Genomic DNA, 24,080 nt, shown 5'->3' with positions numbered 1-24,080 from the left:
ACCCCTCAGGCTTGAAGGTTTGGCAAGTAGAGCAGGACCACAAGAAGAAAGCTGGAGCTGATAAATACTTACAGTGCAGCCATCTTCCAAAACAGTGTATGTGAATTTGCTGTTTCCTTCGGCCTTCAGCTCACTGTCAGTGGAGCTCATGAACTTCACGGCCTTCTTGACATTTCCGTTCTGTCCATCCATGTAGGCCACGCTGTTCTTGCAGTGGTAGGTGATATTCTGGAAGCCTCGGCTGGAGAGGATTCGGAGGAAGGCCATTTGAACATCAGCAACATCTTCTGGGACGTCTGGATCACCGTAGCTAAACTGCAGCGGGCAGATGGCAAGGATTAGCGTCATTCCTTGTAAGGAATCGACCATTATTTTCTACGGGATCTTTAAAAAAAAGTGCATTGCACTCGTATGACTCGCGATTGCCTTGTATGCATTGCGATTTGCATGCAAGTGCGATGCGACTTTTACCATTGAAAAGTATTGGAAGCACTTACAATTTTTTCACGCACGTGAAAAGTACATTGATGCGAGGCGATGCATTGTCTAAGCAAAATCTTGGCTCCAAGTTTCTTGGACTCACCGCGAATAGCTGCTATCAGATTTAGTTCTGCTTCTGACTGTTTGACAGCTTACATGACTGACAATCCTTACCAAATCATGTAATCTGTCAGTAAGAGAGAAGTGGGGTTCCCCTTCACACTCAGCCCCTTGTGATGCAATTGTGGGGTGCTGATTGATGCCATGGTAGCCCTGGACCTAATGAAGGCTTGCAAGGCTGCCATGTATTTAACCTGTCTGTGGCTGATGGCCAGACTTAAACAAAAATACAATATACTGCAATGCTGAAGTATTGCAGTAAATAGTAGAACTGGTAAAATGAACAGAAGTTCATGTCCCCTAAGGCACACGGGTGAAATCAAGGCTTGAATTCTGAATCTGGCCCTCCACCTCATTCCATGTAGCTGACTGGCCGTGCAGCAACCTAACAGGCATTCCACTCACCCAGCTCCGGTGTTACATAGTAACATAGTATGTAAGGCCGAATGAAGACATTGTCCATCTAGTCCAGCCTGTCTATCCTACTGTGTTGATCCAGAGGAAGGCAAAAAACCCCAAGGCCAGAAGTCAATTAGCCCTTTTGGGGAAAAAAATTCCTTCCCGACTCCCTAATGGCAATCAGGTGTTGCCGCGGCAGTGCAGAGTCTGTGACAGTTGACCTCCTTCCCTTGGTGTCTGTGTGCACAGTTCTATACAGACTTGGGACGCCGAGGGGAGAGGTCAGCAGTCACAGACTTTGCATGGCCATTGGACCAGCGCTGAAGACTTGGATGGTGGAGTGTCTGTAGGGATGCTGGTCAGCCAAAGGTCAATAGGGGAGTTGCTATTACTCCTGGGACTACTATGGGGGTCATTTATTACTACTAGGGCCAAAATAGAAGACACTATTACTACTGTGGCTACTGTGAAGGTCACCATTTCTGCTGGAGCCACTATGGGGGACCCTATTACTACTGGGGCCACAATGGGGATGACTGATTACTAGAGTCACTATAGTGGTTAATAGTAATGTAAGATTAAAGTCATTAGCAGAGGCTCTGCACCCCACTGATCAACTACTAATGACTTATCACAAGGGTGGGGCATCAATAGTTTACAACCAGACAATCCCTTTAAGCAATAGCCTACTTTTCTTCTATCTACCTGGAATCCACCGCTCATCGACTCGCCAAACCAAATGTGTTTCTTAGCCCCTTCAGGGCCGGTGTACCATTTCTTTTGTGGGATATGTCTGGGATTGGCATTGATGCAAGTTTCACCAGTTTCCATGTTGCAAAATACTTTCATGGCGTCCATCTTACAGCCCTGGTTGGGGTCGATCCAGTATTCTCCTACAGAGGAAAAGAACAAAAATGTCACCCCTGAGCACAATATCAGTGGGGGAATAAAAACGGTGACTTCTACATGGACTTGGCATGTTCAGGATTTCTCTTCTACACTAAACACAAGCCATTGATGTCCTACGAATTCGTCTCTCACATTTGTTGGAGTATTTACATGTGCCTGTGAGGCTAATGGAGTCAGAGTGCTGCGGGCAGACGGATTCTTCATCCTATGAGGAGTAAGATCTTAGTCCAAGATGCATCATTGATACTGTTCATGAAAGAAGACAAAGTCGTGTGGATCCCAAAATGGTGCTAATGGGTTCTATCAAAGACTCCAGCCAAGCTACATCCATAAAGGGTTAGAAATGTCTAATTCTGCTTCTATCAACAATCTATATAACATCTGTGCACTACTTACCACTCTTCAGCTCTGGGCGGCACAATTGTAGGTCCCGACAGTTACGGGCTGGGTTCTTTCTGGTGCCATCAGGACTGATTATGTTTTCTATCTGACTATTAATGGCTTTTAGTGAGGTCATAATCTCAGATGTAGTTGTTGTAGCGATTGGTTCATCACCATAGTATGGGGACATTGGTCCTTTTTCAAAATTGGCAGGTCCTACTCCACCACCATCACAGCAAGGGCCAGGAGGGCCAGGGGGGCCAGGCTGTCCTGGTGCGCCAGGTTGGCCAGATGCTCCCTGGAATACACAGGACAATGAACATTATCAGACATGTTTCCACTAACTAATTTGTAATTCTAAGCTGATTACAACCCCAATTCCAAAAGACCTGGGCCGCTGTGTAAAATGTAAATACATGGAAAGAAAACAAAGAATGTGATGATTTGGAGATCTCATCTAACCATGTTTTTTCCCAGTAGCACATAGAATATATCAGAGGGGGAGGGGAGACATTCTTCTATTTCATTTAAAACATAAAACTTGTTTAGAAATTGATGGCAGCAACACATCTCACAAAAGTTGGAGCGGGACTGTGTCTACCGTTGTGGAGCATCCCTCCTTCTCCAGATTCTCTTGATCTTCTGATGATATTATGTATTGTAGATGTTGGGATATTCAAAGTTTCTGCAATTTTTACGTTGAGGTACATTTTTCTGACACAGTTTTTCACAGATTGGTAAACCTCTGACCATCTTTGCTTCTGAGAGACTCGGCCTCTCTTAGGCTACTTTCACATCTGTGTGAGGGGTTTTGTTTTCCTGCTCTATTCGAGGAGCAGGAAAGGGGAATCCCCGTGAGCGAATGTCTCTTTCTCAGGACGGAATTGAACAGATCCCATTGACTATAACGGGGTCCATTCAGTTACCGCTCAGCTGCCCGGCTTTTAGATGGAAGAAAAAGTGCTGCATGCGGAACCTTTGATCGGAGGTTCCAATGCAGATGTGAAACCAGCTTCACGTGGTTTTTTTATACAGTCATGTGACTTAATAGAAAACTGACCCTCCAGCTATGTTTTATTAGTACCGCATACTTTTCCAGCCTTTTGTCACCTCTGGCCCTACTTTTGTGAGATGTGTTGCTGCCATCAATTTCTAAATGATTTTTTTTAATGAAATGCCAAAATGTTTCCCTTTTCCCCTCTGATATGTGTTTTATGTTCTGTTGTGAATAAAATCTGGTTAAATGAGATTTCCAAATAATTGCATTTTTTTTTCTTTTACACAGTGGATCAACTTTTTGGGAATTCTGGTTGTATTATGAAAATTGTATATAATGTTATATGAAAAGAATGACATGACAAGATGATGCACCTTACAGATCTTCCATGTGGGCTCCATTGGTGATACTAGAGGACATAAAACAATGCATCTCTGCTGCAGTGGGATCCATATCAGAGAATATCGCAGAACGTGTCGGGTCAGAACTGAACTACTAACTTGCCATCTGCTGTGTCACCAACGGTGCCCACATGGAACATCTGTAAGGCGCATTCAAAACCGGAAGAATTCTATCTTTTCACACTATGTAGGAAGAAATCAGCTTTACTTTTGGCCCCTCACTGTTTGAATCATATATATATATATATATATATATATATATATATATATATATATATATATATATATATATATATATATATATATATATATATATATATATATATATATATATATATATATATATATATATATATATATATATATATATATATATATATATATATATATATAATATCTACACTGGTTCCCTCAGCACATGATACTAATTGGTTCCAGGATGACCATTGTATGTTGAAAATACTGTATGCTGAGACCATAACTCTATCAAGAAGTGGTAATTGGTTCGAAGGCTTTAGCGTGTCAACCAAAAGTGATACAAAATGAAGAGTAAAGAAAATGAAGCAGAAAATCAATACATAAATCAACCATGTAACAGTCACAAAGAGCTGTTGGAAGCTGTAAATCACTTTCTATGGCGAGGACAGCAGCTTCTTCAGGGTCTTTATAGTACATCATGTACCAGAGAAATAAAATGATGTTGGCCTCATCTGGTGTCCAATGGAGCTGCTCATCCTGGCAGAGGTAAAGAGCAGCACAGGACATGCAATACCACCCTGTATAGTAGGGAGGAGCTACCAGACAACCAATCAGTGCATGCACTGCAGTAATACAGGGGTATACCAGTGATATACCCATGCTGATTGGCTGAATTTTCCAGCAAAGTGCATGTGCCACAGAACCGGACTGTCTGTGATAATGGCCACATAAGACCAAGTTATGATGGCCACGTAAGACCATCATATGTTGGAAATATTGTATCCTGAGGCCACTGTAACTTGAGAGATCAATTTACATCTGTCTGTCTATCTATCTTATATTTTACCTCTGGGCCGTTTTCTCCTCTGTTACCACGGGGACCTGGAGGGCCAATGGGTCCTGGATATCCACTAGAACCATCTTTACCGGGGGCACCATTAGATCCTGGGGGACCCTAAAGCCATCATACAAAGTAGTTAATCAGTTAAACATGTTATTCATGGTAAGTCAGCATACCAATAGTGTATTCCTTAGGGAAACAGTTTACTTACTCTAGGACCTAGAGGACCCGGGGATCCAGCGAGACCTTGCTCTCCATTTGAACCCTGGAGAAAAGAGGCAGTATTGTTAAATGTAACAAATAAGGTAAATCCAGTCCTACGGCTGTACCGCTGTACCGTTACCGCCAGATGGACCCCACTGATTTAGAATGCGCTATTTCAGCTTCCAGAATGTTCTGTCATTTTGAAAAGAAAAATAACTCTGCATTTAGTGCTTTAAAAGCAACGGAATCCATGCCCAGGGGGCTCCTGGCATGGGGTGGCTTGAGCCTGATGCCTCAGGTCTTCAGGAACTATTACTATTAGAGCCACTATAGGGGTCACTATTAATACTGGTACTACTATGGGGGCACTATTACTAGTGGAGCCACTATAGCAGTCACTATTACTACTGGGGTGACTATGGGGGGTCACTACTACTACTGGGGCCATTATTACTACTACTGGGGCACTATGGGGTGTTACTGTTACTACTGGGGTCACTAAGGGGATCACTATTACTACAAGGTGCACTATTACTACTGGAGCCACTATGAGGGGGTAACTATTACTACTGGGCTCACTATTACTACTGTGGCCACTATGAAGGTCACTATTAGTACTGGGGCCACTATGGAGGGGTTACTGTTACTACTGGGGTTACCATGGGGATCACTATGGGAGGGTCACTATTACTACTGGACTCACTACTACTAGTGGGCCACTATGGGGGGTAACTGTTACTACTAGTGTCACTATGGGGATCACTATTACTACTGGGGCCACTATGGGGTTTACTGGGGTTACCATGGGGATCACTATGGGGGGGGGGGGTCATCATTACTACTGGGGCCACTATGGTAACTGTTACTAGCGATCACTATAGGGATCACTATTACTACCGGGGCCACTATGGGGGGGGGGGTGACTATTACTACTGGGGCCACTATGGAGGTCACTATTTCTACTGGGGCCACTATGGGAATTACTGTTACAACTGGGGTTACCATGGGGATCACTATAGGGGGTCACTATTACTACTGGGCTCACTAATACTTGTAGGGTAACTATGGGGATCACTGTTACTACTGGAGCCACTATAGGGGGTAACTATTACTACTGGGGACTCCATAGGGTTGATGAATCGAGCAGTAAGCTTTATTATGAATGGAGATGGTTACATTTCAAGAGGGATACAATGTGAATAAAAAAATGGAGATTTTTTTTTACTTAAACTTGAATAACTTTTTGGAGATTAGAGTAAATTATGCAAATAATTCAGAACCCATTGTGACTCACAGGAGGACCGGGAAGGCCGGGGTTGCCATTGAATCCACGATGACCTTTCATTCCATTAGTGCCACGTTCTCCTGCTTCACCTTTGTCACCGCGCGCACCCTGAGGACCCTAAATAGTACACGGAAGCTGAAGTTATAGCCTAGAAATCAGCATCTCTATATAATAATAATCTTTATATATATAGCGCCAACATATTCCGCAGCTATGCTATGTATGTGTAGAGAATAAGTCCTATGGTAATCATGGGCTATAAAAGAAATACTTGAAACATACCTGTTGGCCTCGAACACCAGCAGGACCGGAAGGACCAGCAGGACCAGAAGGACCCTACAAAGGAACGTGGATGTGAAATGTTACTTTCCGGAGCACGAAGGGATACATGTGTCTTCTTATGATTTCCAATCGGTAACTACCGGTAATAAACAGTTTGGACCTCTTGAGCAGGACATTAGTACGTTGCCTGAGCTGCTTTTCCTTGTTGTTTCACTGTCTCGCTCTCATCGTACCACAACTGACTTTTACCACCTATTCACAGGGTAGGTGATACACGTCTGATGGGTGAGGGTCTCACCGATGAAACCCCCACCAAGCCTGAGAATGAGCGTCCCATGTCCCCCTCTCCTCCTCCCTGCGGTGGTCGTTCAGGTGTGTTACCTGACTGGGCTTTTGCTAAGCAAGAGATCCAGATGAAGGGCGACAATTTTCCCAGGATCGTCCAGTACCACCCATGGAGGCATTTTCTATTTTGTCTTTATCGGTTAGCTTTTATCATATATGGATGCTTTATGTCATGTTTATATCATGAATTGGTTATTTTTTTTTATATCAACTTTTTGTGGCCACTTGATACCTTTAGAATAGATATCTATCACCCCTGGCCCCTGCTATTTGTTTTTTGGGGGTTTTAACAGGTTTTACGTTTTTCTGAGATTTGTGTATAGTAAAGTTCAGTATTTTAACAAGGAGGCTCTTCGGTAGATATTTTCTGATAAGTGGGGATCCATCATCCAAGCCCTTCACCGATCAGCTTATCACCAAATGCGGTGTTGTAATGCATGGAGCTCTTTTATTGGCCAAAGCAGATAGTTCCATACATTGTATAGTGGCCTGGTGTGGTACTGCATGTTGAGTTTGATTAAAGTGAATGGGACTCTGCCTGCAGTACCATGCTGGGCCACTGTGTAATATTTGGAGCTGTCTCCTTCCAGCTGCATACGTTAGAACACTAGTCCAGGCGATCCGCTGAACAGGGAAACTATCGATCAGCTGTTGATGGTAGTAGTCTATTGGAATAACCCAATTATCTGTGATATGACAACTGCTTCCATAGGAAATAGTAATGAACAATGCCTTTAATATCTCATAATGAGATAACAGAATATCTAAGCACTTCAGTAGGAGGAAATGACACAATAATGCATTTTGGTTTCTATAAAAGGGGACAAGAACTGGTTTCAATTTTTTTTTATCTAACATGGGGTTAAATTAAAAAATGCCTGACCTATGAAACTACAATGAATGGCTCCTAACTCTTTATAATGTCGGTTATTTACACTGCGTTCAGAAAGTCTGCAGACCCTTTAACTTTTTACATGTTGTTGTGTTGTGGCCTTGTGTTCCCCATCATTCTGCACTCAGGACCCCATAATGACAAAGTGACGACAGAATGGGAGAAATCCTTGTCAAAAATGAAAAACTAACATTTTGCATTGACAGAAGTATTTACCCCCCTTGGTATGGCACTTGAAACTTAGTTCTGGGGTCTGCCCATTTCTATTCTGTATTACACCTCAGTAAGCACTGGCGTACGGTGGGGGGAAGCAGGGGTCGCAACGGCGACCCGGCCCTTGAGCTGAGGGGGCCCAAGGGACCGGCGCTATCGGCCGCATGATGGCTGAGAGGGGAGGAGGGAGAGGAGAGAGACGGGAGGCAGCGCCGCAGGTCGGCAAGAGCAGAGGGGAGGGCTGTTACAACTGGAGTCGGCAGCCAATTACAGGCTGCAGACTCCCACGGCGCGGCCCTCCCACTGATAGGCTGCAGCTGTGTGGTCACAGCTGCAGTCTATCAGTCTCTGCCGGCCAGCAATTACCAGGGGGAGGGGCTGGTGCTGCTCTACTCACCTCCGGAGCGCTGGATGCACAGGACCTGGGAGAGGACCTGTGGCTGCAGATCACATGACCAGGCTGGTCATGTGATCAAAAGACGGGGGACTTTCCATTACAGGCTGGCCAGAGACTGCTGCAGAGGTGAGTAGAGAAGGAATAGTAATTATATATGTGTGGCTGGTATAAGTTATACCAGCTGTATATATATAAGTATATACAGGAGATACACAGGTTACACCATCTTGGGACATACCACTATATACAGGGGGATATACATCCTGTATATAGTGATATGTACCATGCTGGTGTAACCTGTGTATCTCCTGTATATAATTATATATGTGCAGCTGGTATAAGTTATACCTCTCCTGTATATATATAATTATATACAGGAGATACACAGTTTACACCAGCATGGGACATACCACTATATACAGGGATACAGGGGGATATACATCCTGTATATATTGATATGTACCATGCTGGTGTAACCTGTGTATCTCCTGTATATAATTATATATATATACAGCTGGTATAACTTACACCAGCTGTATGTATATAATTATATACAGGAGATACACAGGTTACACCAGCATGGGACATACCACTATAATACAGGGGGATATACATCCTGTATATAGTGATATGTACCATGCTGGTGTAACCTGTGTATCTCCTGTATATAATTATATATGTGCAGCTGGTATACAGTACACCTTTTTTTTCTTTTAATTACTGACTTTTCAGCGCCGTCGCTAGGAGATGACGCGGGTGCCTGCGACTTTTCTGCAATGTCAGGGCAGCGGGTCGCATGGCTTGCATTGAGATCAACGAAGGCCGTCAGTGCAGAATCTGCAGTAAAATACAGCATGCAGTGATTTTTCCTCCGTGAGCGGAAAACTGCAATTGCTTTCCGCTCGTGTAGAGGAAAAAACGCTTTTCCATAGCATGCTATGGGCGGTACATGCTGCGGAATCTGTAGGCGCTCCATATTCCGGAATGCAGATATAGCCATGTGCAGCCGGCCTTAGGCTAATTTCACGCGGGTGAGTCTGATATTTTGACGTGAAACTCTGCCCCATATCACACTCGCCAACGTGTGCCGTCCCCATGGATGTGAGGGGTAGTTGTGTTACAACCAGCTCACATCACATCATCATATTCTCGTGCGATGCAGAGAAAAACCAAAGCACCGCTCCTGTCTATGATCGCATTCAAAAGAATGGGGGTCATATTCATGTGCGATTTGTATGTCTTGTAATGCACAAATCTCGCGCAATTTTTGCGGCCGTGTGAAAGCAGCCTAAGACATTACTAACAGGTTTTTACATAGTCAAGGAAAGGAGTCATAACGAGAAGGCTTACGTCAAGGGGCTACATCATGTATGCAAATTAGCACGGTTTAGGTATAGGTATGGGCACAGATGGAGGGGGGGGGGCCCAGCTGAACTTTTGCACCCGGGCCCCTTAGCCTTTAGGTACGCCCCTGTCAGTAAGTCAAAAGTATAACTATCCTTCCATATTGTATTACTCTTCACTACAGAAGACTCACAGTTTCTCCTCTGTCCCCTGATTTTCCTGGTTGACCAGCTGTACCGGGGGCACCAGGGTGGCCCGAAGATCCAGGAGCGCCAGGAGAGCCATTTTCACCACGATCACCCTGTGAAGGAGTCAAACGTCCAACCGATTAACAGAAAAGTCATTAAAGAAATGAAATAAATCATTGTTAAACCGCTGAAGCAGATATATTCACCTTCGTTCCCGGAGATCCATCCCGTCCGGGCAGGCCGTCAGTACCGGGATTTCCCTTAATGAACAGATATGGAACGGTTACTCTTCAATGCACACTACATTAACGCTTTGAGGACATGGACATTTTTGTTTGCTTTTTAATTTTTGGTTTCTTCTTCCTATGTATGCCTTGTATTTTCCCGTGGGGCTATTTAATGTACCATATAATGTAGGGAAAAACATATACATGTCTAGGTGGAGTAAAATGGAAAAAAAAAATTGCAAAAATGTTTTTGGGGGTAGGCATGTCTTGTTTTTACGGCACACACTGCGGCAAAAAGGACATGATAACTTTATTCTTATTTGGGTCAGGGGGGTCAATAGAATTATGGCGCTACCACATTTACGTTGTGCTTTTTTTCGTTCTACTATTTTTAAAAATATATAACATCTTAAAAATATATATATTTTCTGCCACGATCTTCTGACTGCCATAACTTTATTTTTCCGTCGATGTAGCTTAGTGCTCATTTTTTGCCAGACAACCTTTGGTTTCCATTACCATTTTGTGATACATATGACTTTTTTTTAATTGCTTTTTATTAATTTTTATCTTGGAGACAGGTTGACCAAAAAATGTCCAGTTCTGGTATATTTTTTTCTGACAGCATCATCATGCAGTATTAATAATGCATTATTTTAATTGGTCTTTTATGGCCCAGTGATACCAAATATGTTTAGTATTTTTCTTTTGATCTTTTTTATTATAAATACGGGAAAGGGGTTTTTGGAGTTTTAATATTTATTACTTTTGTGATTATGTAATTTTGTACTTATTACTTTTATTTTTTAGTCTCCTTAGGGGAATTGGCCTTGCTATCATTTAATCACATATACAATATACTGCAATACCACAGTATTGCAGTATATTGTATTTCTGCAGGCAATCTATTAAGTCTTGCTACAGGCACATTTTTATAGTAAGAGATACATGACAGCTAGTGATGAGCGAGCATACTCGCTAAGGGCAATTGCTCGAGCGAGCATTGCCCTTAGCGAGTACCTGCCCGCTCGAGAGAAATGTTTCGGGTGATGGCGGCGGGCAGGGAGCTGCGGGGGAGAGCGCGGAGGAACGGAGGGGAGATCTCTCTCTTCCCCCCGCTCCCACCTGCTGACTGCTGCAACTCGCCGTTCCCCTGCGCGGGAATTTGAACGTTTTCTCTCAAGCGGGCAGGTACTCGCTATGGACAATGTTTGCTCGAGCAATTGCCCTTAGCGAGTATGCCCGCTCATCTCTAATGACAGCCCTTCACAAGACCCCAGGCTCCCATGACAGCCAATCGGGACCCTGCGATTTAAATGACCATCAGGACGTTTAAATGTCTTTGCCAAAATTGACAGTGGTTTTCAAAAGGTTAACAGCCATGATTGACGTAATCTCCCATCCCAGCTGTAGCAGCTCTCAAAGACGGCTGACTGACACCCGCCGTTTGTGAAGCGAATTTGGCTCCCAAGCTGATCCATACCAACCGCGCTCACATCAGACTTATATTCAGGTCGGATGTTGCCAAGGAGTTAGTAATCACAAGCCATGCTATAAGTAACTTACATCTCGTCCACCTTCTCCAGATGTACCGGGAGTACCGGGTGAGCCGGGCGTGCCTGGATTACCACGTTCACCGGGAGGCCCATTGATTCCTGGTGTACCATCTGCACCCTTAAAATAAAACAATGATGTGGTGGATAAATGATCTGTGAGATAACTAATGAAAAAGGTCACAGGATAGGAGGCTGGGATATGAAGTAGCGGTCAACAACAATTCAGAATACTATTTGGAATTAATAGGAACAATACATAATAAATGATACAATACATGAAATAATACCTTAGGACCTGGAAGGCCGTTACCACCCGGTCTACCCTGAAGGCCAGGTAGACCTACAATACCACGGCTACCAACTGCACCGGAGGGACCAGGAGTACCTGGAGCGCCCTGTGGAAGGAAAACAAGTGAATACACATATTCTAGACCTTTTCATGCTTGTCAGTGTTTGGGTTCACTTAAAATAATATAGGGAATACTAACCGCTGGTCCTTGAGAACCTGGTGAACCGCTCTCTCCTGCTAGACCTGGCTCACCCTTTGGACCTGCAGAACCTGGACTACCAGGTGCACCAGAATTGCCTGCTGGACCCCGAGGACCATCTTTTCCTGGGCCACCAGGAGGACCGGCAGGACCAGCATTGCCCTGTTAGTAAGAAAAAGTTAGGTTGAAGGAGTGCACAGAACTGAACAAGGCAATAGTATTCTCTAATACAAGCAAGGCTGGAAACATCACTCCTCCTTATACATTAGCGTCATTGCAAATACTCATGTCCGTTCATGTCAGTAGAGAACGAGCAGTTTTTGACCAATGTAATGTTTTCAACCACTTATTGCTGATTAATATAATGCTGATAGCTTTCTAAATTGTATTCGGAAGACATGATTATAGATGGTATGTTAAAGTGACCTGCAGGTCTCAGATTAACCAGAATGGCCGTACTACTTCTCTGACTTCCTGATGCATGTTGTGTATTGGCAGTGCATCGGTAGTCTAAGATGCTACACACTGCGCTGACTGATCACCATGCTCATATGAGCAGAGCTGGGCAATCAGAGCAGCATATAGTGTATTAGGCTACCAATGCACACTCTGCATCAGGTAATCAGAGGAGTGGTACCGCCATCTTGGTTTGTCCTGGATCGGAGTGCATTAAATTGTGTTAATAATAAATATTGTAATTTATGACTAGTTGGATCTTCCATAGCATCCACATAATATCAGCTTTCCCATTCATGGTATCTACTTACATTATTTCCTGGAGGTCCAGGTAAACCTCGAGCACCGGGGAAACCAGCAGCACCCTATAGAGCAAAAGAAACAATGTACAGAATGATTCTATGTCAGGACATACAATGTACAGAAAGACAGAACTCTCATTCCTCTCTGGAAATGAAGCTACATGAGCGCAGGGATTTTACTTCCTTTTGTTCTGTTTCACAAGACTGAGGTGTTCCTTGGGATTTCCCCAATGAGGGGCTCACTGGGTGTTGAAGACATCTTCAGGGCTTCGGTGCTTTGGACATATTACTACATATAAAGCTGACTTGGACCAGCGGTGCGGGCAACTGTCATCCGATGGGCGTTCCACACCAGGTGAGTCCTCCTCCAACCAACTACTTTATATTGCTTGGAGCACTATCTGTATAGTTACCTCTGTAATTCTCTATTTCTGTTATGTTATGGCGGTCTAAGTAAATTGTGTGATCATCTACCAGCCACAAATGTTCTAAGAGGCACAAGCCTCTTAATACATGTGCTTTATCTGGTGGCACCTCCATGTGCCAAGATGACAAACCGTGCCGGCTGGAGTAGCTTCTACAAGGGTCGGTTCTCCACAATAAATGACCCTTTTGCTCTGATTTTGTAATCACTTACTTATATCAATGTTACAATCACAGAGAAAGTTACATTCATTCCGACAACTTCTAGGGGAGGGATAGTTACTGACAATGAGTGGATATACTCCTTCTAGGGGAGGGATTGGTTTTGACAGTTGGTGTAGTTTCTAGTTGTTCTACTACTTTCTTATGAACTTCTAAACTTGTGAAATAAAGACGAGCTCACAAGAAGATTGTTCAACATTGTAAATGAATTATGGTGCATTCACTCACAGCTGAGCCTGGAGAGCCGCGGTCGCCTTTAGTTCCTTGAGGACCAGCATTACCCTGCGATAAAGAAGGTAGAGGAAAAGACAAATCAGAAAACTGCAAATCTGCTTCACATAGTGAAATAAAATCTATTTGTTTGCACTAATATATGGAAATATGATGACATGAATGAATGAGTACAACTCACAGCAGGACCGGGACCACCAGCTGGTCCAGCAACACCTGCAGGACCGGGCTCCCCTCGTTCACCAGGACCACCCTTGTCTCCTTTACCACCAGGCTCTCCATTCTGACCCTATAGACAATGGACATAAAGGTCATGTAAGTGTTTGACGATGGTTATACATGAATGTTATGCTTCTTTAGTCCCATGTGCACAACAGTGTCGAAATCTTTCAGCTTTTAACAGATGTTACAGGTTAATCCACATCAAACATAGCTTCATTCACCAGTAGTATCAACCACAGGAACATACTGAAGTCTAGGGAAGTCCAAAGACATTTCCAAACTTTACTGCTAGGAATATGTCCTAATCTGGGCAGCCCACTATCTTGGGGTCATGTGTGGATCAGATCTGATCGTTCTTTCACTCCCTTCTCTCACCTGCACCCCAATAACATCTCCAGAATCTTTCTTATGGTAGAAACAGCAAAAAACTCTTGTTGCTGTGACCAACTCATGGCTTGATTACTGCAACCCACTACTGATCAGTCCTCCCCACACTAAACTCCCCCGTCACAAATCCATCCTGAATGCAGCAGCCAGGCATAAAGTTTTGACCAACCGCTTCACCAATGCCTCCACCCTGTGCCAGTCACTGCACTGATGCCTTTACTCTGTGCCAGTAACATAGTAACATAGTATGTTGGGCTGAAAGAAGACGATGTCCATCTAGTTCAGCCTGTTTCCACCTCCCCCATTGTTAATCTAGAGGAAGGCAAAAAGACCCCAATGAGGCAAAAAACAATTTATCCCATTTGGGAAAAAATTCCTTCCCGACTCTATAATGGCAGTCAGAATTATTCCTGGATTAATGTTTGAAAGTTCCTACCTGACTAAAAGACCTGAATCAACAACCCTGCTGGTTATTTAATGTCTATATCCTATAATATCCTTCCGCTCTAGAAAGACATCTAGTCCCCTCTTAAACGCTATGGATTTCGCCATCCCACTTCCTCCGGCAGAGAGTTCCAGATTCTCACTGCTCTTACAGCAAAGAACCCCTTTTCTATGTTGGTGATGAAACCTGCTTTCCTCTAAACATGCCCTCTTGTTACCGTCGTAGTCCTGGGTATAAACAGATCATGGGAGAGATCCTTGTATTGTCCCCTCATGTATTTATACATAGTTATTTGATCACCCCTTAGCCGTCTTTTTTCCAGGGTGAATAATCCCAGTTTTGATGCCTCTCTGGGTATTCCAGTCCCGTCATTCCATGTATTAATTTAGTCGCTCTTCTTTGAACCCCCTCCAGCACTGTAACATCTTTCCTGAGCACCGGTGACCAGAATTGTACGCAGTATTCCATGTGAGGCCTGACAAGTGCCTTATATAATGGAAGGATAATGGTCTCGTCCTTCGCCCCTATACCACTTTTAATGCACCCCAAGACTTTATTTGCCTTTGCAGCAGCTGACTGGAATTGGTTACTCCAGTTTAGTCTACTATCCACTAGTACCCCCAGGTTCTTTTCCATATCACTTTTCCCTAGCAGTACCCCATTTAGTGTATATTGGTGACATCCGTTTCTCCTGCCCATGTGCATAACCTTACATTTTTCAACATTGAACTTCATTTGCCATTTTTCTGCCCAGGCCCCCAGCTTATCTCGGTCCGTTTGTAGCCGCACATTGTCCTCCGTTGCATTAATTATATTGTATAATTTTGTGTCATCTGCAAATATTGATATTTTGCTGTGCAACCCCTCTATCAGGTCATTGATAAATATGTTGAACAGAGTGGGGCCTAATACTGAACCCTGTGGCACCCCGCTAGCGACTGTGGTCCAATCAGAGTATGAACCATTTATTACCACCCTCTGCTTTCTATCATTGAGCCAATTCTTTACCCAATTACACACGTTTTCACCCAATCTGAGCTGCCTCATTTTATATATCAGCCTATTATGCGGCACGGTGGCAAATGCTTTAGAGAATATATTCAGCAGCAGCGTTGTAGAATACGCTGCAGAACCTGAAGCGATCATCACTTATCTGTCACCAGTTTACACAATAGCTTCAGTGGTGAGGAACACTTACAGGTGATCCGGGGAAGCCGGCAGGACCGGGGGGACCACCTTCTCCACGTTCTCCCTATAGCCGGAAAATAAAGAATCATTTACATTTATGATTTGTACCAAAAAGCAGGGAAGGGCAGTGGAGATTTTATGTCATAAACTTAATTCTAATTAATTTTATAGAATATAGTTAACCCCTTCACGACTGCCTAATGTAAATTTGCGTTGGGCAGTCATGAAGTGTTTATGGAGCGGCCTTGGGAGCGGAGTCGCTCCATACAGGCGACTATCAGCTGTTTCCGACAGCGGCCGGTGACAAGCGCAATCAGAGTTAGCTCTGATCGTGGCAGTTAACGCTTTAGATGGCATGGTCAAAGCTGACTGCTCGTCTAAACAGTCACCAGTAGGGTGGGACGTCCCCATAAAGCAATCAAGGGGCGCTGATGGTCTAGCATGGAAGCCCAGAGCAAACTGAAGGCTCTCAGGGTTGCCATGAATAGATGCCTATAAAGTCCTGTTTATGGCAGGTAACATCAATAATCGCTGTATACTGCAATACTGAAGTATTACAGTATATGGTACAAGTATGAAATATTCACATGTTAAAGTCCCTCGCAGGGACTAAATGAAAGTGGGAAAAAAAGATGTAATGAAGTTTAACAGTAAAAAATGTAAAAACATTAAAAGTTCAGAAAACTCTTCTATTCCCATTTTTCTCATTAAAAAAACCTAAACAAGTAAAAATTACTTAATGCCACTGTGTACATAAAAGTCAGAAATATTAAAATAAGTTGTATCATAACATTTATCCCGCAAGGTGGAGGCCATAGAAAAAAATGACAGAATGCTAGAATTGCGATATATTTTAGTATATTGGCTCCCAAAAAATGTTAATAAAAAGTGATCAAAATGATGAATGCACCCTGAAATGGAACTACTTAAAACTACGTCTGCTCAAAATTGGGCAATTGCATTTAAAAAAAAAAAAAATTTCCCCCACTTAAATTTTTTCACAGTTTTCCGTACATTATATAGTACCCGTAAAAAAAAAATCAACTCGTTCTGCAAAAAACAAGCCCTCTTGGCGAAAATTAAATAAATGAAAACCACAAAATAAACAATCTCTGGTCCTGAAGGGGTTAAGTTGATATAACTATCTGAGATTTCAACAAAAGCACGCATTGTTCTTCATAACATGAATATTCTGTACATTCACTTGAACCCTACAATCAAGGCTGTTGGAATTCTGGTACTTACAGGTCCACCTCGCACACCAGCAGGCCCAGGAGGACCAGCAGGACCACCATCTCCCTGGAAGAGACAATTGATTCGGTTCAACAACGGAGTCGTAGAAAATGATCATGAAACATGCCAAGTAAATGTGTGAACTATCATATAAAGAAGTCCAAATAATTACCTTGTCTCCTTGTGGACCAGCAGGACCGGGAGGCCCAATGGGGCCAGAAAGTCCCTACAAAAGACAAGAAATGTGAAAAGTTTACAAAGTTACTCTTTCACATATTTGGAACTAAATATTCAGCCGTTGGTAAGAAGCACATGACTAACACACAACTGTACGATCCTCCACCATCCATAAGGTTAGACACACTTACCCTCACGCCGTCTTTTCCTGGACCTCCATCAGCCCCTTTGCCACCAGGTTCACCCTAGATAACAATACAAGAAGAGTTCAGTGACTTACCTCTAAAAGACATGCAGAATAGAAGAAAGGCAACAAACAAACCCGTTCTCCTTTTGGTCCTGGAGTTCCAGATGCTCCCCTCTCTCCAGGCATTCCTTGCAGACCGCTCGGTCCCACTGATCCAGGTGGACCAGGTGCGCCAGCAGGTCCCTAAAAAAAAAATGGAAGTTTATTCATAAACAAGGACAGTCCGGGATTTATACTCTGAGGTCAACAAATAAGCCCAGAGAGGGAGATTTATCATCACCAGTGCACTGCATGGGCCATATCTCCCAACTTCTGAGCAGTGAAAGGAGGGACAAATGTAGTGGCACGCCACTATGACAGGCCATATTGCCCTTTGTATCCTGCTTCCCCTGTATCATTGACCCACTCATTCGAGAATAGGACTTGCAATGTACGGTGTCTTGCACATGCGAGTTATACCTGAGGGTCTTGGGCACAACTCTCTATAGGCCAAGTAAATATGGCCTTAGTTGCCCTGATAATAATAGTCCCCTCTTAGTGGCCCCAAAAGTAATAGTGCCTCTCTTAGTGGCCCCAACAGTAATAGTGGCCCCGTTAGTTCCTGTAGTATTATTGACCCCCATATTGGTAGTAGTCCCAGTAGTAATAGTGACCTTGTTAGTGGCCTCAGTAGCAATAGTGCCCCCATAGTGGTCCCAATAGTAATAGTTCCCCTGTTAGTGGCTCCAGTAGTAAAAGTGCACCCTCCCTCTGTGAATCTTTTATATGCCATAATCTGATTGGATTGGATTAATGATCAGATTGGTGTTCTTCACGCTCTCTGCTGTTGCAGCGGGAGGCTGGCTGTCAGTCACAGCCGCCTCCCACTGTAGATGGTGCGGGCTTAGCTTCTCAGCCCACCACATCCAAAGAATGTAGGTATGTGCCCATTTGTGGGAACTCCTGTTCACACAGGGCATAAATATACACCCTGGGGCAGGAAGAGGTTAATATATGTACCCCAATGTGTTATTTTACCCCTGTAAGGTGCTGCTTGGGCATGTAGTGGGCTAAGGAGCTGAGGCGGCTGCATATCCAATGGATGCGGTCTGTTTTAAACAGCTTACAGCTAGCTCCAATCATGGCTGGCTTACATATGATGCCAATCCGGACCGCAGCAAGTAAGCTGTTAACTGGAGGGGAGGCTCACCCTTCCAACTCACCAGCTGCCCCCATGATGTATTTGTGGGGTGCTGATGGTTGCCAAGGTAGCACTGCTCCTAGTGAAGGCTCCCAAGGCTGCCATACTGTATATCTAACCTTATGTGAATGTAAAAAATACAATATACTACAATACTGAATCTGATAACAAATTCAAGTTCAAGTCCCCTAAGATGACTAAAAAAATTAAGTCAAATAAAATGTTCACAAATTAAAAAAACCCTTTTCCATTATATCCAGCAAACAATGTAAAAAAGTAAAAAAAACAATTGGGGTTACCGCATCCAAAAAAGGTCAAACGAACTAAGCATCACATTATTTATCTCACGTGGTAAATACCATTAAAAAAACCCCAACATAATGCCGAAATTGTGTTTTTCTGCTCTCCCCATCTCTAAAAAATGTTTTAAAAAATTGATCAAAAAGTTGTGTATACCCAAAAAGGGTAGCAATACAGACTGCAGCCGGCTGTGCAAAAAACGAGCCCTCACACAGCGCCATTGATGGAAAAACAAAATGTTTCGGGGCTCAGAATGTGACAACAAAAAGCATTTTCTTAATGAAAGGACTCAGCTGTCTCTGTCTACCCCATAGTAATGAGTGGAGGGGCCCATTCCAGTCACCTCTACGGGGCAGACAAAACTGTCAAGCACAGCGCTGGGCTATCTGTCTGCGCCATCAAGAGCAATGGCGTCACTTCTGCGCATGTGCGACCAGCGGCTTCATTCTCCACTACACTACAGAAATGGGAGTCTGCATTTTCAACTGGGAAATAAGATGGTGGTGGTGGGGAGGAGGGGGTGTAGGGAGTGTGGCACAGGTTCCAATCACTGGGGATGGGTGAAACCTTGAAGAAGCATTCGATAACCAAAATATGAGAAAAAAAATGTAGGTGTCGGAATGTGGGGATGAAACATCGGAAACCCAAAATATAACTGATAGTTAAAGGGTTAATGCTGCCAAATATGTACAAGTCTATGTAGAACAGCCGGAGCATTACAACTGGAGAACGGGGGGTCTTCTTTATGAGCAGAACACATGAATACATTTATTATATGAATAAAGTGAATCTTCTTCTTCTTCCGCTCTCCCTACCTTTCCACCATCAGGTCCAGGAGGACCGGCAGCGCCTCTTGTACCAGGAGTTCCAGGAGAGCCTTGTACGCCTCTTTCACCAGGTACACCGTTTTCTCCCTACACGGAATAGTCATTAGTGCCATAACAGGGATACAGCAATAAGCAGATAGAATGTGTTAGATACTTGATTATCTTCTACGGTTATTTATACACTTTGGTGACCCAACCGATGAAGAACACAGTAAGAAGAACTTTTTGGAAAAATCAGGCTTTATTTTTTGGGAAATCCAGCCCATTCTAACGTGTGTTGATGCTTTGGAGTATTTTATTAAGCATATTATAGCAATAAAATGGTGATGAGAACTTACTTTACCGCCTGTGTTCCCTGGAGCACCAACCTCACCCTTTGGCCCCTGCAGGAACAATGAAGAGTGTATTATTGTCATCATTCTTCTTACTATTCTGGTCAGCGCAGCACATTGGTATCGCTGTTATTTCACGTTATTTACTGTTAGTTCAAAGTAAATTTACATAAGGACGAAGAACATTTTGACACAATTTTATACATGTGCAGCTGAGATTTAGATTTCCATTTTTAACTGCAGTTGTGAAAGCAACTTACCCCTTCCCCAGGTTTGCCATTCTCACCAGAGGGGCCGGGAGCTCCAGGTAATCCCTAGAACAATATATTCCGTTTTACTGTCATAGGATATAAAAACTGTAGAACAAAGACCATAAACTGCTGTAAAGCATCCAATTTTTATAGCAGTAGCTCAACTAGGAAAAGGAAATATGAACAAACAACTGCCATACTGTACTGTACTGCCATAAAGAATATAAATGCAGAGTCTACCTACAGTGCAAACCCATCCAGAACAATGTGTACCTTCAGGAGCTACTTGTAAGAACTTATCTGTGGAAGATGCGCAGAAGAAATGTCATCTCACCTTCAGTACTGACCTCATCTCACCTCCAGTGCTGACCTCATCTCACCTCCAGTGCTGACCTCATCTCACCTCTAGTGCTGATGTCATCTCACCTCCAGTGCTGATGTCATCTCACCTCCAGTGCTGATGTCATCTCACCTCCAGTGCTGATGTCATCTCAACTCCAGTACTGACCTCATCTCAACTCCAGTACTGACCTCATCTCAACTCCAGTACTGACCTCATCTCACCTCTAGTATTGACCTCATCTCACCTCCAGTACTGACCCCATCTCACCTCCAGTACTGACCTCATCTCACCTCCAGTACTGACCTCATTTGACCTCCAGTACTGACTTCATTTCACCTCCAGTGCTGACCTCATCTCACCTCCAGTGCTGACCTTATCTCACCTCCAGTGCTGACCTCATCTCACCTCCAGTGCTGACCTCATCTCACCTCCAGTGCTGACCTCATCTCACCTCCAGTACTGACCTCATCTCACCTCTAGTATTGACCTCATCTCACCTCTAGTATTGACCTCATCTCACCTCCAGTTCTAACCTCATCTTACCTCCATAAGTTTTTGTTCATGTTATCACTTTCCATCAATCAGGGAGCATATCTGGTCCCTAATTGTCACATATGGAATTTTCTCCAGGAAAGGAGTGAAATGATAAGGACTTGCTCATCTAATCACTCCTCTACACTGTTTAACCCCAGCAGATTCTGCAGTCATTGCTGACCATGGCATCTAAATGGTTTTACAGAAAAAAATATTTTTCACTTATACAAAGCTTTAACTATTGAAAAAAGTGCAGAAAAAAAACACACATAATTGCCCCCCCCCCCATGCTCTTTTTTTCTGTACTTCCATGGTTTACCGGTGATTAGTAGAGTGGCAGGTAGGTATCCTCATTGTCCTGGCGGCTACAAGGGAGTCATTAGACTTGGTGGTTAAAACTGTCTGGAGGAATGCATCATGGGCATGCATTCCCATAAGTTCATTGAAGGTGGCTGGTAGATTTCGAGATGGATGAAGGGTGTCTGCAGGATGTTACCCCTTTTTATGCTGACATTTGGTGGAGACTGCAAGTGGTTCCTTGGTGCCTCCGAGCTGGGTTATGGCTGGGGTAAGCTGTTTCGTGCAGTATAGTGCCATTTATGTAGCTCCGAGGTCTTCCCCTATTGGCCAGTCTCTTGTTCAATGTTTATATGTGCTGTCCGTATACATGTTTTGGGGCTTGAGTTATGATTATATGCTATGAGTTGGTATTAAACAAGCTTTGCTACTGTAAATTGTTCTTTACTTTCGTGTAATAAAACGTGGGCTGTGTCTATTAAATTCCATCTCTGACTCTGTGGTCTTCTGTTTTAGAAGGGGGCTAATGTAATGAGTTTGAAGAGGAGGTGGAGTTATGGGATTCTACTTGGTGATGTATGGGCTCAGAGTTTTGGTACCCTCCAACTCACCTTACCCTGGTCAAGTGATTTCTACAGAGTTTGTAACTCTTGTCATTTGCAACTCTACAAGAAAACTGACTCGCTTACAGTAGCCGGGAGACTTCAATACTCCCAAGGAAAAGGTGGAAAATAGATTTTATCAAGAATGATGGAAATCTAGAGGAGAGACTTCCATGGTGACCATGCAAGCTTCATTTCTCTCCAGAACGAGTCCTAGAACCAACATAAACCAGAGATACCCCAAATCATACAACGACCACCCAACAAAATAAGCCCATCTCTGTCAATGTTACCTGGAAGCCTGGTGGACCAGTTGCTCCTGGCTCCCCTCGTTCACCTGCAGGACCCTAATAAATACAAACAGTTACTCATTAATAAAATAGCTACTAAATTTCAAAATCCCATTCTGAGAAATTCTTGGAAAGTTGTCATTGTATGTGATTACCTCTTCTAAAGGAAAGTTTAGGTTGTATTTGGCTACTATGGAAGAGACAGAATGATAAAAAGTCATAAAATCTATAATTATATTATAGGGCTGAGAAGTGGCTAAACTGGCCCATTAATAAAAAGATGTTTGTAAGTAAACACGTGGACTGTAGCAAATGTTCTCTCTACTTCATCGCTTTACATTAGGATGTGCTGACATTTTTTCATGTATCTTTCCATAATTAACCCCCTGGTTAATTATGATAAAATTTACATCGCTGCTGTCTCTGCTCTGTGCAGCAGCAAAGTAAATTTATGTCAGGCATTCCAGTGGTGATCGCATCCTTCAGTGGCGGGTAAAACACCCAAACAGGCTGTTTGGGTGCTGCTGTTTGGAACCTGATTGAATCAGGTCTTGATGAAATTATCACTAACAGCCAATCACAGCGCTGGCTAGGAAACTTTGTAGTATACAAACTTTTCTGGCATGCCCTCTCCTTCTCTCTCCTCAGCTTTCCTGTCAGTGTGAGACAGGAGGAGAGGAGGAGAACAATGTGTAAAAGCACTACACATTAACCCAACGTTAACCCCTTCTGTTATATTCACCTATACTATTTAGTTAGTATAGATGATTGTATAGTATAGGGTTAATTTTCAATTATTTATCTAGAAAAATAAAAAAAAAAAAAAATTAAAAAAAATCGCACATCGCAGGAAGAAAGAACACGCCACAACTTTTTGTTCTCTCAACATGTCATGAGTGAAAACATCGCAGATGGGAAGGAAACCATTGTAAGTCATTGGTTTTATAACCTGCTTTTGTACTGACTCTCGCCCCACATGAAAATCGCACTATTTTCTCGCTCGTATGAAATTACCCTTAGGCCTCATGTTCACTAGGTAATTCTATTTTCAAAATTCACGCGTGATCCGCGCCCATAGGGATGCATTGGACACCCGCAGGTAAGTGGATCACACGTGCGGGAAATCACCTGCAGCATGCTGCATTTTCTGCAGGTTTCCCGCATGGATGGCTCCGCATTGAAGCCTATGGAAGCCGTCTGTATCGGCGGCACACCCGCAGCTGAACTCCTGCTCTTCCACGCTGGAGAGCAGGAGTTCAAAAAAAAAAAGAGTGCAGGGCACATGCGCGTGGCACGCTGCCGGCGTGCTGAGCACATCCGCCAGGCCGAAGAAAGAAGATCTGGCCGCGACGGAGGGCAGATCTGCAGCGTCCGGACAGGTAAGTAAATTTTATTTTCAGGTCTCAATACTGTGGGAAAGGAGGGACCCCGCTGCGGGATTCTG

The 24,080-nt window shown here is 43.5% G+C and overlaps 1 protein-coding gene across 1 annotated transcript in view; it reads right to left on the bottom strand.

Annotated features, from left to right (window-relative positions):
* COL3A1 (collagen type III alpha 1 chain) overlaps positions 1-24,080 on the bottom strand; it is an 89,469-nt gene that overhangs the window by 4,321 nt on the left and 61,068 nt on the right. Inside the window, exons 27-50 of the mRNA XM_066577087.1 lie at positions 22,640-22,693; positions 20,580-20,633; positions 20,326-20,370; positions 19,976-20,074; positions 17,756-17,863; positions 17,625-17,678; positions 17,429-17,482; positions 17,269-17,322; positions 16,034-16,087; positions 13,963-14,070; positions 13,779-13,832; positions 12,915-12,968; positions 12,148-12,309; positions 11,947-12,054; positions 11,670-11,777; positions 10,083-10,136; positions 9,882-9,989; positions 6,498-6,551; positions 6,225-6,332; positions 4,938-4,991; positions 4,733-4,840; positions 2,305-2,587; positions 1,705-1,892; positions 73-315 (exon numbers count right to left, since the gene is read on the bottom strand). Of these exons, the coding sequence (XP_066433184.1) occupies positions 73-315; positions 1,705-1,892; positions 2,305-2,587; positions 4,733-4,840; positions 4,938-4,991; positions 6,225-6,332; positions 6,498-6,551; positions 9,882-9,989; positions 10,083-10,136; positions 11,670-11,777; positions 11,947-12,054; positions 12,148-12,309; positions 12,915-12,968; positions 13,779-13,832; positions 13,963-14,070; positions 16,034-16,087; positions 17,269-17,322; positions 17,429-17,482; positions 17,625-17,678; positions 17,756-17,863; positions 19,976-20,074; positions 20,326-20,370; positions 20,580-20,633; positions 22,640-22,693 (2,370 nt within the window). The remainder of the gene's footprint in view (positions 1-72; positions 316-1,704; positions 1,893-2,304; positions 2,588-4,732; positions 4,841-4,937; positions 4,992-6,224; positions 6,333-6,497; positions 6,552-9,881; positions 9,990-10,082; positions 10,137-11,669; positions 11,778-11,946; positions 12,055-12,147; positions 12,310-12,914; positions 12,969-13,778; positions 13,833-13,962; positions 14,071-16,033; positions 16,088-17,268; positions 17,323-17,428; positions 17,483-17,624; positions 17,679-17,755; positions 17,864-19,975; positions 20,075-20,325; positions 20,371-20,579; positions 20,634-22,639; positions 22,694-24,080) is intronic.

This window comes from Eleutherodactylus coqui, chromosome 8 (genome assembly GCF_035609145.1).
Source record: "Eleutherodactylus coqui strain aEleCoq1 chromosome 8, aEleCoq1.hap1, whole genome shotgun sequence".
NCBI classification, from domain to species: domain Eukaryota; kingdom Metazoa; phylum Chordata; class Amphibia; order Anura; family Eleutherodactylidae; genus Eleutherodactylus; species Eleutherodactylus coqui.
The sequence above is the reverse complement of the archived record's forward strand: the minus strand, read 5'-3'. Positions and strand labels throughout refer to the sequence as shown.